Raw genomic sequence first — 13,762 nt, 5'->3', positions numbered from 1 at the left:
TAAATGTTTTAAGGACTGGGACTCAGTCAGCTTTGTTCATATCTAATATTTAACACAGTGTCTCATAGGTATTGGGCACTCAGTAAAGATTTCTTGAAAGAAAGTATTTGAGTTTTAGGGCTATCTTTACTTTCAGACATTAAAAAAATGCATGCAGAGAACACAAGATATAAGATTCCTTCTTTTATTTAAATTTACATATAAGAATTTACAGTGGAAATACAAACTTGAGAGGATGGGGCTGTCTGGAGAGGGAGTGGACCAGCTCTCTGGATTCACTTAAGCCAAAGTATGTGCTTCAGTTCCCTAGCATCTGCCCTGAAAATGAATCTTTGATAAAATGCAGACAAGCACCTAGAATAAAACCATTTGATTTTGTGACCAGAGTTATTTGGTTGGATTAAACTTAAAATAATACACCAGGACCTTTAAAATTCCAAATTTCTTTTTTCTTTATATAGTAAAGTATAATTGAAAATTTATTTCACAGGGCAAAGGAGCCTCACTTAGCAAATAAAGGCCAGAATTTGCTCCAGAAACTTACTTTCTAAATTACTTTTCAGACTCATTTCAAAAAATAATTTTCATTTATACAGAACTAACAGCCTCCAAATTATGCTGCAGAATTCCAACATCTAAACTTTTCTTTTTTAACTAATTCATCTCTTGTAAAGGATTTATTTAACAAAGTTAACTTTTTTAAAATCAAGAGTTTGCTCTAGGAGTTGATATATTTTATTAAATGTCTCCCTTCTCTCACCAGTATCACTAAAGCCAGGCAAATGCCAGGACAAGGTCTAGAATATTCTCTTATGTTTTACTTTACTTTAGTGGCCATAGACCCAGTTCCAAAGCCTTGGATCAGTGTTTAAAGGCCTAATGTACAGCCATAGAGATGAAGTATTTCAATTAGAGCAGAAGCAACATTTTTATCGGGTCCATTGTTATCTGTACTCACACAGATGTGATCTAAATGTAAGCTGAGCACCAAAACCATTATTCAGATATGCCTGGTGCCAGCTCCATAGAAAGATGACTCAGGTTCTAGCACATTTTCAAAGGTATAAAAGTTATGGGCCATGTGATTCATTAGGGACAATGAAGGAAGCATACAAAGGTGATTTTTTTTTTTTGCAAGTCTATAGAATTAAACTTGTACCTTCATTGGAACCTGGAAAAATTAAGCTCAAAGTGATATGCATAGGTATAGAATCAGCATAACTAAAGAACTTGTTCACTTGAGCAAGTTTGTACATACCTGCACCAATGGGCTAAATATAAATACATTCCTCTGTAATTCTTCTATCAAGATGATTGCTTCAGCAAAGCAAATAAGTGGAATCTGTGCAAGGTTTGGGCTTGACTATGTGTTACGAAATTAATGAAACATCCTCTTCTGAATGAGAAAGCATCAGTCTTCCTGTTATTGAGAAAGAATGGTGGGGAATAGATGGTTTAAAAATACTATAAAATGTCCATCCTCCATTAACACAGAGGGATAAACATTTGATTACAGGTATGGTCTTATGTACAGGGCGATAAGTGTGATTTTAAAAGGATGAATTGTCAAGGTAGAGGAGTGTTTTCTAGATACCTTAGGAGTCAAGGAAAGGCTCAGTGGCAAGAACACTGGTTGCTTGTTAGACTCTCCTGGAGGTACTTAGAAAAACAGTGATGTCTGGGCCTCATCCTAAACTAATTACAACCCAAGATGGGCACTCAGGCAGGGTATTTTTAAAGTATCCCTGGTGATTCTGATTTGCAGCTAGAGTTAAGACCTACTGGACTTTTGTGTACTCATAAAGAAAAGTTTGGTGTACACCAAAGTCCAACATGTATCTATTTAGAACATTTAAAAATTAAATATTTATTTATATCCCAGTATACTTAAACATAGGGCTTCCCAGGTGGTGCTAGAGGTAAAGAACCCACCTGCTAATGCAGGAGATGTAAGATGCAGGTTTGATCCCTAGGTCAGGAAGACCCCCTGGAGGAGGACATGGCAACTCACTCCAGTATTCTTGCCTGGAGAATCCAATGGACAGAGGAGCCTGGTGAGCTATACAGTCCATGGGGTCACAAAGAGTTGGACATGACTGAAGTGACTTAGCATGCATGATTACTTAAGCACAGACACCATTAACAGTTATTTCTATGTCAAGTATTAACTATAGATAATTCTAAAATATTTTATAAATAATCATCTTTCCCTGTTAACACTTCCAATAAATAGTAAAATGTTTAAGAGATGAAAATAGTTTTTAAAGAAGACATTTTAACTATTTTTAGGAAATTTGAAGACTGTGTCAGAGTATAAAGTTCCTTTAAGTTGTGAGATGCATAGGGCAAGTAGTGTTCTTCCTAACCTGGAGATCTTTTTAGATATTAAATATCTTCTTTCATTAAAAAAGAAAGAAAAAACTTCTCAGGCCAAAATTTAAAATTAAGGCATTTGGAAATTCATGCATATTTTCTAGATTCTCTCCCTTAATAATGTACCTTTCAAAAACCCCAACAAACATCTCTACAAGTACCTACAATTCTAGTATCCCTAGAGGAGAAATTGTTTTTCAACTAATTGTTGAGTTCCAGGGTAAATGTGTTCTTGAAAATTTCACAACTCGGCATAAAGAACTTTGAGAAGGTTGGAAGTGAGGAAGAAGAGAGACAGGGAGGAAGGTGGGGAGGGCTTGGGGGAGGAATATCAAGGCCCAGATGAGTCCCTTTGGTTATTTCCTGCTTCTGTGAGGAAGCAGGCTATCATAATTGTACTTGAGAGGTTTACTCTGTGGGCAGAGTTGAGACAAATTTTGCAATTCATAATCGTGGAACCAGAGCAGCAGTTGAGGGCCAGGGCACAGAGGTTCCAATTTTCCATTTGGTGTTTGTGAGTCTCAGTGGTAATAGAATCTGATGACAAAAGACCCTGAAAAGAGGAGCTCGCTTTCCTTGCTTTTGGCACATTAGTAACATCTGCAGACACAGAGGGGATGTTTAGAAGCATTAGAGGAATGAGACAAAGGTCACAATGAGCATGTGTTTTTTTTTTCCCATAAAGAATTTGAGAAAGTCAAGGATAACCAAAATTGAGAGGAAACCCAGATGAAGAGATGTTATCAATGATTCTGAAGAATTTCGGGAAGCACCCAATAATATGATAGTCAAAACATCAGTCACAGTGAGGGGGTAATTAGGCTGTTTAAACTTAGAATGTTCTCCAACATCACTGAGACAAAGGAGAAACAAACAAACCTGCAAATAAACCTAAAACTGAACAGCACTTAAACAAACAATCAGGCCGATATTTCTTCAGTGAAGAGTTCAGCTAGGAAAAGAACTATGTTTCTTAAGCGGCAGCTTTCATACTGTTCTAGGGCATTTTAAATCAAGTTCAATGACTGTTGTGCTACTTAAAGCTTTTTAATTCTAGCCCAAAGTATTAGGCTGAATGTTTCTCTCCTTGTTTGATGCCAAGAACAAGATGTAGGAACCAGTTAAACTGCACAGTCCATCCTTTGTCCCTGCAAACTTCAATCTGATCCAGAAAATACTTTTTAGCATCCTCCTCGCTCTTCCCTACTGTTAGGGCATCCCGAATGTATTCGATATCTTCTTTGCTGGTTAACTGGGGCATTCCTGTCATCAACATCATGGAGAACAGAATGATCAGTAGATTTGTGTGATGACGAAGGGCTAGGTAAGCCTTGACGCACACATCCTGGATAAAGGAAAAGAAAAAGCTATTAACTGTTGTTACAGTAACAAAGTAGGATAAGGACCTGCAGACTGTTTTGGAATTTACATGGCTTTCTCCTGTCCCTGTGAGAAAATCATCACAAGCAAGGCAGTCCCCTGCCTCAGATGAAAAACACTTGACAAGAACATAGACCGCGTTTACAGTCTCTGAAGCACTGTAGAGTGGTTACAAACACCTAGGGTATACTCAAAGAAAACTGACACAGAAAGTTTCATCTTATTTCTTATTCTATCTTTTTACTTCAATTTCTTTCCTAGGGAATTGAGGGTGGACATTTCTGTAGTCTCTGAAGAGGAATGAGTCAGTTTTTGAACACCATACTGGAATCAATTAAGTTTATGTAAGCATAAGTAATGTTTGCTAAGAGCTAACGGAATCCAAAGAAGAGATGGAAACGCGGTTTTTGAGATCTAGCTAGTTTTCTTCATTTCCCAATGTGTCCTATTTTAAGAAAACAGATGAATTAGCTTTTCATTGTCCGACTCTCAAAATTGTTGAATGACATTTGGAAATGTAATATGAACTCGGGATACTGAGAGAGAGAGAGTTTACTACAATGACATGGCTGCTGCCTCCTCTAAGTCTTAGAGTAGGTGACACAGGTGGTTTAAGCTCGCTTCTGAAGCAGCAGGCACGCACGCGCATGTCAAATTGTTCCAGTGTGAAGAAAAGCTACAAGGTTCCCAGTTTCACAACATGAGGACAGCCCAACCTTTATACCATAATTTGACAAAGATGGTGTGCTAAAGAAAACTGAAAGGAATAATTATGGGTTTAAATATTTTAAATAAAATACTTACTGGGTAAAGTGTTAAGAGAATAACATAGCCAACTGGGGTTTATCACAAAATTGCAAGGTAGTTCATCATAAGGTACTGGGATAAAATCCACTTTTGAGTTTTATAAAATTAACATGTAACTTAATATATAATGAACATGTAATAATGTGAAGAATTGTATGAAATTACCAGTCAAGATCATTTTGAATAATGAGTTTGGGGAAAAGAAATGCATAAAATTAGAAAACTGAAGGTAAAATCATTAGTATTTACAAATAACAATTGTCTTCTAAGAACATTGAAGGAGGGAAGAACTAAAATACTATTGAAACTAGTTTTTATTAAACTAACTTTTTATGAAATTAATAAATAGAATGCTATAAGTAGGAGCTACCAGTTAGAAAGTGAAGAGAAAAGACATGCTGTGAATGCAGTCGTGTCTGACTCTTTGCGACCCCATGGATTGTAGCCTATCAGGCTCCTTTATCCATTGGATTTCCAGGCAAGAGTACTGGAGTGGGTTGCCATTTCCTTCTCCAGGGGATCTTCCCGACCCAGGAATTGAACCCAGGTCTCCCGCATTGCGGGCAGACACTTTACCATCTGAGCCACCAGGGAAGCCTGAAAAACTAACTTTTTATGAAATTAATAAATAAAATGCTATAAGTAGGAGCTACCAGTTAGAAAGTGAAGAGAAAAGACATGCTGTGAATGACGGTAATAACCTCCCTGTGATTTCTGAGGTAAATACCTATACAAAAAACATGCAGAACTCATTTTTTAAAACTGTAAAAATTCACTGAAGCATGTAAAAGAAAACTTGAACATGTGAAGTGTCAAGGTATGTTCCTCACTGATAAAAGTGCTATTATAAAGATAAATGTTCTCAGATTAATATATAAATATAATGAAATTGAATAAAAATTCTTATTGGATATTTAAACTCAGATAAGTTTTCAAGTTTGTCTGGAATAATTAGGGCCTGAGACAACATTTTGAAGAAGTATAGTAACAAAAAACAGTGCTTGCCATTAAAGCACATTATAAGGTTATGATATTTATAATTGTGTCTATTCTGTTCCAAAAAAGATAATACATTTTGTGGAACAGTAGGGAAAGTTCAGAGATATCTAACTTTAAATATTATATATTACATAGTAAACATAAAATAAAGGCTACTTCTCAGATTAGTGGGGGAAATATCTATTATTTGGTCAATGGGTTTGGTACAATTGACTCATAATTTGGAGTGGGGGAGAAATAGTTTATTCCATATGATATATCAAAACAAATTCCAAAAGGATTAAACATTTAAATATAAGAAGGGGAGACTTCTCTGGTGGTCCAGCAGCTAAAACACCATGCTCTCAATGTGGGGGGCCTGGGTTTGATCCCTGGTCAGGGAAGTAGGTCCCACATGCTGCAACTAGAGTTTGAATGCCACAAGACTCCACATTCTACAGAAAAGATTGAAGATCCTGCATGCCACAACTAAGACCCAGCACAGTGAAATAAAAAAATATTTTTTAAAAAATTAAAATTTGAAAAAAATGTAAGAAGGGAAAATATTAATTTAAACAATCAGGAAATGAGAAAGGAAGGATGTTAAGAAGATGATTTCCAAAGTGGAATTGAAATGGAAGATGGAGAGATTTTGGAAACTTCTAATTTTTGAGGAAAAAGCTATAAACAATATTAAAAGAAGCAAAAAATGAGAAAAAATATATTTGCAACATGACAGATCACTTCTTTATTCCTAGCCTTCCCCCTCCCCCCATAGCTCTTACAAAGCAGTAAGAAAGAGACAAAGAGTTGGCTAAAAAGGTAAGCCAAGGTTACAGTAGACCATGCATGTATGCTGTTATTTCCGTCATGTCTGACTCTTCACAACATGGTCTGCAGCCCGCCAGGATCCTTTGTTCATGGGATTCTCCAGGCAAGAATACTGGAGTGGGTTGCCATGCCCTCCTCCAGGGGATCTTCCCAACCCAGGGGTTGAACCCGCATCTCTTATGTCTCCTGCCCGAGGGTTCTTTCCACTAGTGCCACCCTGGAGGACCACAGTAGGTCATACTACAAGATGTAAAGCCAGATAGTAAACATTCGAAAAAACATGCAACTTCATTAGTCCATCAAATAAATGTAACTTAAGATGAGGTGGGAACATTCACCTACCAAACTGAAAAGTCTTTTTTTTTTATTTTTAAGGATAATATCCAATGTTCTCTTTCATAAGCTGATGGTAGATGGGAATGGTTATACTTTCACTAGCAGACAACTTGCTAACATGTATCAAAAGCTTCAAAATACTTATAAATATTATAAAACTTAATTGTGATGGTTACATAATTGATACATTTGTCAAAATTCATAGAATGGTACACCTAAAAAGACTGAATTCTGTTCTCTCAATTATGTTTCAGTAAAAACTTGACTTAAAAAATGTCAGTATCTTTTTACTTGACAACTTCCAGGCTAGGAATTTACCTTAAAAATTTTTGGTTAATATTGCAGTGATTTATCTATAAGGATTTTCATTAGAACATTGTTTAATATTGTAGAAACTTGAAAGCAACCTAAATATCCTACACTTGGAGGTTGATAAGAAGGGTTTATGAAAGTTTGTGTGGCTTCATGCTCTGAAACTACTATAATGACTCTGTAGAAGGGTATATAATAAGCATGTAAAAATGAGTTAAAAAGCAGGTACACAGCAAAACATATAGTATAATCACATTTTGGTAAGTGGACACAAAATATTTACATAGGAAAAAAGAATGTAAATTTACAGGCCAAAATGTCAGTAGTGATTTTTCCTTTTGCCTTTAGAGATGGTCTTGTCTGTGTCGCCTGAATGGGGCAGTGTAACTGCGGTGATAGTGGGGGTCAGGCCTCTGTCATTCTGGATGTCGAAGCTGGACTGTGTATATATCACCCTGTCCAGATACAAAATCCCATGGACTCTTCTGGCATTTTTGAAGTCAGACAATATGTATCAAATGCCCAGCATAGAGGCTGGCCTATGAGAAGGATTCAATAAATGTTAGTTCTCTCCCTTCCCTACCTGGAGGTGAGAGCAACTCTGCGTCTCCTCTGTGCTCAGTCACCACAAAGCAGGAGACCCACAGACCCACAGCCCTGGTGGGGCTGTTCCTGCCATGGCCCAGCCATCACCCTGCCCTGGAAGCAGCCCTGGTGCATTAGCACTCTTGCATTCTTAATGACGCCACTTACAGCTGGAAATCATTGTCTTTTGCTCATCCCTAGGACCCACTGACAGCTCGCTCATCTCTTGGTAATGATACAGGCTAGAAGCAGACTTCACCCCAGGCAACAGTCTTGTTAATGTGCCAACTTGCATAATCTTCACAAGGGCGGAAATGAGGATGCCTTCTGATTTTGAAATAGATGACGTTCTGATTTTTAATCATCTTCTAGCTTTCTGTACACGGAGGGCTCTGGGCAAACCCCCTGCTCTCTGAGCCCACTGTGTGGTCAAGCTTTTTATCAGAATAATTTCGAGGAGGAAAATAAATCTAGAACCAGGTTATTATAACACCAATCCATAGATGCTCAGAAAATATTTAAGTGGCTCTGTACCTATCCACTAATCTTTGTAGCCACAGAGACACACATAAAGGGAAAAAACCATTCTGCTGCTCTCCAGAGTCCTTCTATATAAGGACTTTCTGCTGGCTTGAATTTATTTGGTTAATTCTAACTTTCACAGGCAAGGGCCACTTCTGTAAGAAAGACCACACACCCCATATTGGTAAGACACACTGTCTAAGTTCTGACGGGTGGTGCAGACATAGAGATGTAGTACAGATTTAATTATCCTTTGCTTAAAGGTGTGTGGAAGTGAAGTGAAGTGAAGTGATCAGTTGTGTCTGACTCTTTGCGACCCTATGGACTGTAGCCTACTACGCTCCTCCGTCCATGGGATTTTCCAGGCCAGAGTACTGGAGTGGGGTGCCATTGCCTTCTCTAGAGGATCTTCCTGACCCAGGGATCGAACCCAGGTCTCCCGCACTGTAGGCAGACACTTTACCGTCTGAGCCACCAGGAAAAGGTGTGTGGGGCAGTGGCTAAAAACAGAGTCACACTTCACTGCTTGGATTGAACTCTTGGCTTTATTACTGACAAGCTGTTTGTCATCAGAGAGGTTGTTTAACCTCTCTGGACCTCAGTTTCCTCATCTCAGAATCTGAATACCAGTAACAATAACCCCACACCATGCAGTTGTGGTGAGATTCAAGTGCTGTTGTAAGCGGTTGGCTATTATTATTGACAGGATGAGGTGTTGCCTGACTGAGCACACACTTCTCAATGCTGAGGAGTTCACCTTGCCATCTAGACCTGTCCAAAATATTCCTCTGACAGCAGAGACCTAGGGGTGGGGTGAGCTGGGGAGATAAGCCCCACTCCCACCAGTGTCGATGGAGAAGGTGTCTTGGTCCTGGCCCCCGAGGTGGGCAGGATGGTGGAAGCCTATGGCACCCAGCTGCATCTATAGGAGGTTCTCTAGCTAGCAGGGGCTCTGATGGACACTCGCTCCTTCCACTCAAACCCCAGGGGTTTGATTTTAGACTCAGATGAAGGATCTGTCCCAGCGTCTTGACCATGCTGTCTCAGCACAGGCCTCTGGTTTGAGCAGCTGTGAGGATGTGGCTTGGGGGAACTCAGGAGGAAGCACAGAATACAGAAATTGCTGGCTGTAGCAACAGAATTTTCCCTTGTGCCAGGACTGTGGGGCACTGACCTCAGGCATCCTCCTTCTATCCTTCTCAGCTGTCGGTTGAGGCTTTGTACTATTGAGTGGAGGAGAAGGGGGAAGGGAAGGCTCTGATTTGGAGGACTTGGTTTAAGGCACTTGTTAACAAGTGTGAGCCTGGGGAACAGTGTAACATTATTACTGTCATTGGCTGGACCACTACTCACGAATAAGTAGATTGACCCTACATAGTACATCTGCTCTTTATTTCAGAGTTGATTCAAATACCTTAACTGACAATATCCGGAACCAAAAGAAAAATTCCTTTACAGAGCTACCCTTCTTGTAAGTCTTAGGAACAAAGGAATTCATAACCATTTCAGGGTCAACACTTTGACTTGATTCATCATCAACTTATCAGTTCACTGTACTGAAAACAAAGTCCTTTCTATGCATAATCTATTAATTTTTTAACCACCAGTGAGCTATGGCTGCTTAAATGGTCCAATGACATGTGGAATAGTCCTACTTTTTCTTAAAACCAAATGCCTCCATTCTCAACTAGAAACAAAGAGGAAGTGAAATACTACTGCACACAGCCACAAGAATGAGGAAGTAACCTCAGGGCATAAAACAGAATCTCCAGAAAAAGAATTCAGTGCTGAGAAGAGAGGGGAAAATAACACTCACAAATACTCATCAACGAGAAAGAAATGCTCTCACCCTCCTAGTTTTCCAATGTGGCCTCTATCTATTAGAGGAAGGAGATAAGGGGAAAATGATATTTCATTTGAAGAGGATTTCATTTCTTTAAATAAAAATCAATCACTTGACTCAGCAATGCCTTTAGAAGTTATTTTGGCAAAACAGAGAAGGTCACTAATTAGCAGACCTAACAATGTAGGAATCTGGTAAATCTGAAAGAAGAGTGTGTCCAACTCTTTGCTGTGCATTTGCGGAGTTTTACTTAGGATTGTTGTAAGGACTTAGAAATGATTCCCAGACTAGCTCTGTCTACCAGGGGAAGGGCTGTATTGCCTTTTTCTCAAGTACTTGGCTAGGCACTCATTAGAAATCTAAAGGTTACAATTAAACTGTTCTACTTTAAATATTCTAAATAGACAGTATGTAGGGGTGTGTGCGTGTGTGTATTTGTCTTTTAGCTTTGTTCCAAAAGAGGGTTGAAGGTGGATTATTTAGATACATAAGAGTCACAATAACGTTAATTAGAAGTGGGTAGTAAAAGCAAAGGGAATAACACGGGAAATGATCCACAATGGGTTTGGAAAAGAGACTAATTTAAAACTATATATCACAAATTCTACAGACTTGCTAAGAGCAGCCTTCAAATAAATCTTCAGTCAAAAGGAAAGGTGGATCTGTTACTTCATCCGATGTTCAGAAGATTAAAAAAAAAATCTATTTGTTTAGGAAAAACACAGCTTTTCTGGAGACCAAGACCTGATAGAACTTTTGCAAGAGGATCTTTATAAGGAGTACACTTTGTAACATGGTGAATAATGTTCTCGATAATATTCTGATGGTAGACAAAACATTTCTCTAAGAGAAACTAAACACAGAGAAGGATGCCAGTTGGAAGGTTACGCTTGATAAATGTTTAGAAGAAAAGGGGTCTGATCTTAGGAATGGAGTGACATCGCATGCTGGTGGATTAATGCACAAATCCAAACCAAGGCCATCTCTCCAGTCTTGTATTCCTATCTTTTCCAGAAAAGTGATAAAATTCAGGAAAACTTATCTTAAGTTCCAGCAATTCTACAAGCCCATGCAAGCCTGTATCTGGCAGAGAAGTCACTCCAGCATTCTACCCATGGCTGATGCAAACCCTTCTCTGAGGGCATCTTTCCATGGAGAGAGTGAAGAAAGGGTGAAACTTCAGGCTTCAGACCTGGGTGGAGGAGGCTGAGCTCCACACCGTTAGTGGGCCAGGGTACAGATCCCGAGAGGATGCAGATCCTTTATCAACTAGTATGAGCAATTCAATAGATAAACTCATCTCCCTGTTGAGCTATAATAGGCCTTGATCACATTAATTTGTGATCAATCAATTGAGCTCCAAGTGGTTTCTTTGCTTGGCTCTCTACCCACCCCCTAATCCAGCCAATTCACTGCTTCAAATTGGACACAAAGTTCCCTCCTTGACTCAAATTCTGCTATACTCTCCCACATATACCTAGGTTCCCCAGACAACTATACTTTTTGTTTATAAAATATTGATACTACATAATAACTCCATGCCCTTTCTCATGTTCTTTCTGCCTGGCTGTGCCCTCCCTGCATCTGCTTGGCAAAATACAAGTGAAATCAGATCTTAAGGCCTCGGATAAAACACTTCCTTCATTGCCACACCCCTCTTCTACCCCCCAGGGCAGGAGTCATTGTTCCCTCTGCAAACCATGGGTAAAACCCTAAACCAGAGGGCTGTGTGCGCATCCCTTCTGTGGGTGCACTGGGCCGATCCTCTGCTCATGTCAGCTGGGCCCAGCAGTGCGACCGCCACACCACTAATAATCTGCCAGTGCATGATGAATGAATGCTTTCTGTGCCAAAGCCAAGTTCAGTGTGGGGCAAGACTCACTGCTTTAAAATTAGGGTGGAGACTTCCCTGGTGGTCCAGTGGTTAGGACTCCACTTTCCAATGCAGGGGGTGTGGGTTCAGTCCCTGTTTGGGAAACTAAGATCCCACATGTCACGTGGCCAAAAAGCCAAAACATACAACTGAAACAATATTGTAACAAATTCAGTAAAGATTTTAAACAAATGGTCCACGTCAAAAAAAAAAAAAAAGAAATCCTAAAAAATAATAAAATGAGGTGAATCAGGGGCCAGTCATATATAAAGAGGGTTAAACTGTAAAGGTGCAAGCCTTGCCTGGACCTCGTACAGGTCCCGAAAGGTAGTTATGTGTTGAATGGGTGTATCCTCGTGGACCGGGAGAAACAGCACCTGGTGACTCCAACAGGATGGAGCAGGAGGCTGAGAAAGCCCGGTCTGGCAGGCAACAGGTATAGACAATCAGAGGTGTAGACAAATGCAGGGGTCACCACACAAGGAAGGGAATGGGAGTCTAGGACGGGAGAGTGATGGTGAGGTGGCCTCAGTTCTCAGAGGAGTGTCGGGTGCTGGGGTCTCTGTGGTGCCCTGGTCCCTGTGGCTGGAGTCAGGGAGAGCGTGTGACTCTCCACCAAGGCAGCAGCAGGAGGGAGCATGGTCCTGGTTTTAGAGGCAAGTAAACAGGCAGGGCTAACATGTTAATAGGAAAAGCCTCAGCTTTTCCTATAATAGCCTGGGATCTGAGATAAGAGTGAGACCACAGCAGAAATGGATTTTGAATAAAAGTTCCTAGGCATTGGAGCTGGGAATCTGTGTAGCGACTTGGTGCAGGGCTGAGCCTGATGGTTGAGGAGCCTGGGGATGCCCTGGCTTGGGAACAACACCGCCTGTGGTGGCAACACAGCAGGACCTCATTTATTAATAGACTCCAGACCTCTCTCTTATCAAACCCTTCTGAAGAGTGACACCTAGGGGCGAGTGCCTTTTAAGTATGCTTATCACCACCCGTATGTGAACTGTGCATGTGAAGAGGTTATCTGACTCTCTTGACTTCTTCAGCTCCATCTGACACACATTTGCTAAGTGCCTACTGTGTGCAAAGAACATCTTCAAAATGCTTGCCTCCACAAGGCCAAGTTTCATTCTCCTTGCGAACGATATTGAATGTACACTCTAGGTCTATACTGCATGTCCTATTGGCGTGACTACTGCTCTGATGGGGGTAGGGGGTAGTCACGTTTGTGTCAGTAAGGAAATCTCTACAAATGTGATTAGGCATCAGATGACATTTACATGTCTGTATTATTTACCAAAACATTAAGTTTCATAATTAGGCTTACTTCCTCTCTGGATGTATGGTATTTAAAATGCATTGTAAACGCTTATTAACTAACATCCAGGCAATGGCAGCCTGTGAATCTGTGCCTGTCGCCACTTCATAAACTCACTAAATACAATGAATTGTGGGGAAGGAAGAAACCTGAGAGGTTCCCTAGTCTCATCTAACTTTTCCTGGGGCAGAAATTGCTCCTCTACCAACTGGTACCACGTGCAGGATGCAGGTCAGACGTGGTCCTGTTGTGATGGATCCTCCGAAGGCAACAGGCAGGGGGCTGTGGCTGGAATAACACCAAGGACCTCATCTAGAAGGGCAGTGAAGGATGTTCTAGGGAGGAGGCCTGAGCATGGGGCAGCTGAACTAGGTGGAAAAGCAGAGGAAGGTCTTCTGGACCCGGTGAGAGAAGGCAGGTGAGAGCCGTAGGGTAAGGCTGGAGGGGGGCAGGGTCTCTGAGGAACAGCGTCTGGCAGGGCAAGCTTAGATGTTCAGATGTAATTCAAAATGAGATGAGAAGCCACTAAACAGTTTAAGGAAAGGGAGTAACACTGTGTCTGGTTCTTAGGTTCAGTTTTTAACCAAATTTTGATTCATTTGGTCTT

General features: G+C 40.3%; 1 protein-coding gene across 9 annotated transcripts in view; it reads right to left on the bottom strand.

Moving 5' to 3' along the window:
• Positions 1-1,993: 1,993 nt before the first annotated feature.
• Positions 1,994-13,762, bottom strand: part of PIK3CG (phosphatidylinositol-4,5-bisphosphate 3-kinase catalytic subunit gamma) — a 34,120-nt gene continuing 22,351 nt past the window's right edge. For all 9 annotated transcript variants that reach the window (XM_006068448.4, XM_006068445.4, XM_006068446.4 and 6 more), the window contains one exon: positions 1,994-3,718. In XM_006068448.4, coding sequence (XP_006068510.1) covers positions 3,440-3,718 — 279 coding nt within the window. In that variant the 3' untranslated portion in view covers positions 1,994-3,439. The remainder of the gene's footprint in view (positions 3,719-13,762) is intronic.

The sequence above is a fragment of the Bubalus bubalis genome, chromosome 8 (assembly GCF_019923935.1).
Source record: "Bubalus bubalis isolate 160015118507 breed Murrah chromosome 8, NDDB_SH_1, whole genome shotgun sequence".
NCBI lineage: Eukaryota > Metazoa > Chordata > Mammalia > Artiodactyla > Bovidae > Bubalus > Bubalus bubalis.
The sequence above is the reverse complement of the archived record's forward strand: the minus strand, read 5'-3'. Positions and strand labels throughout refer to the sequence as shown.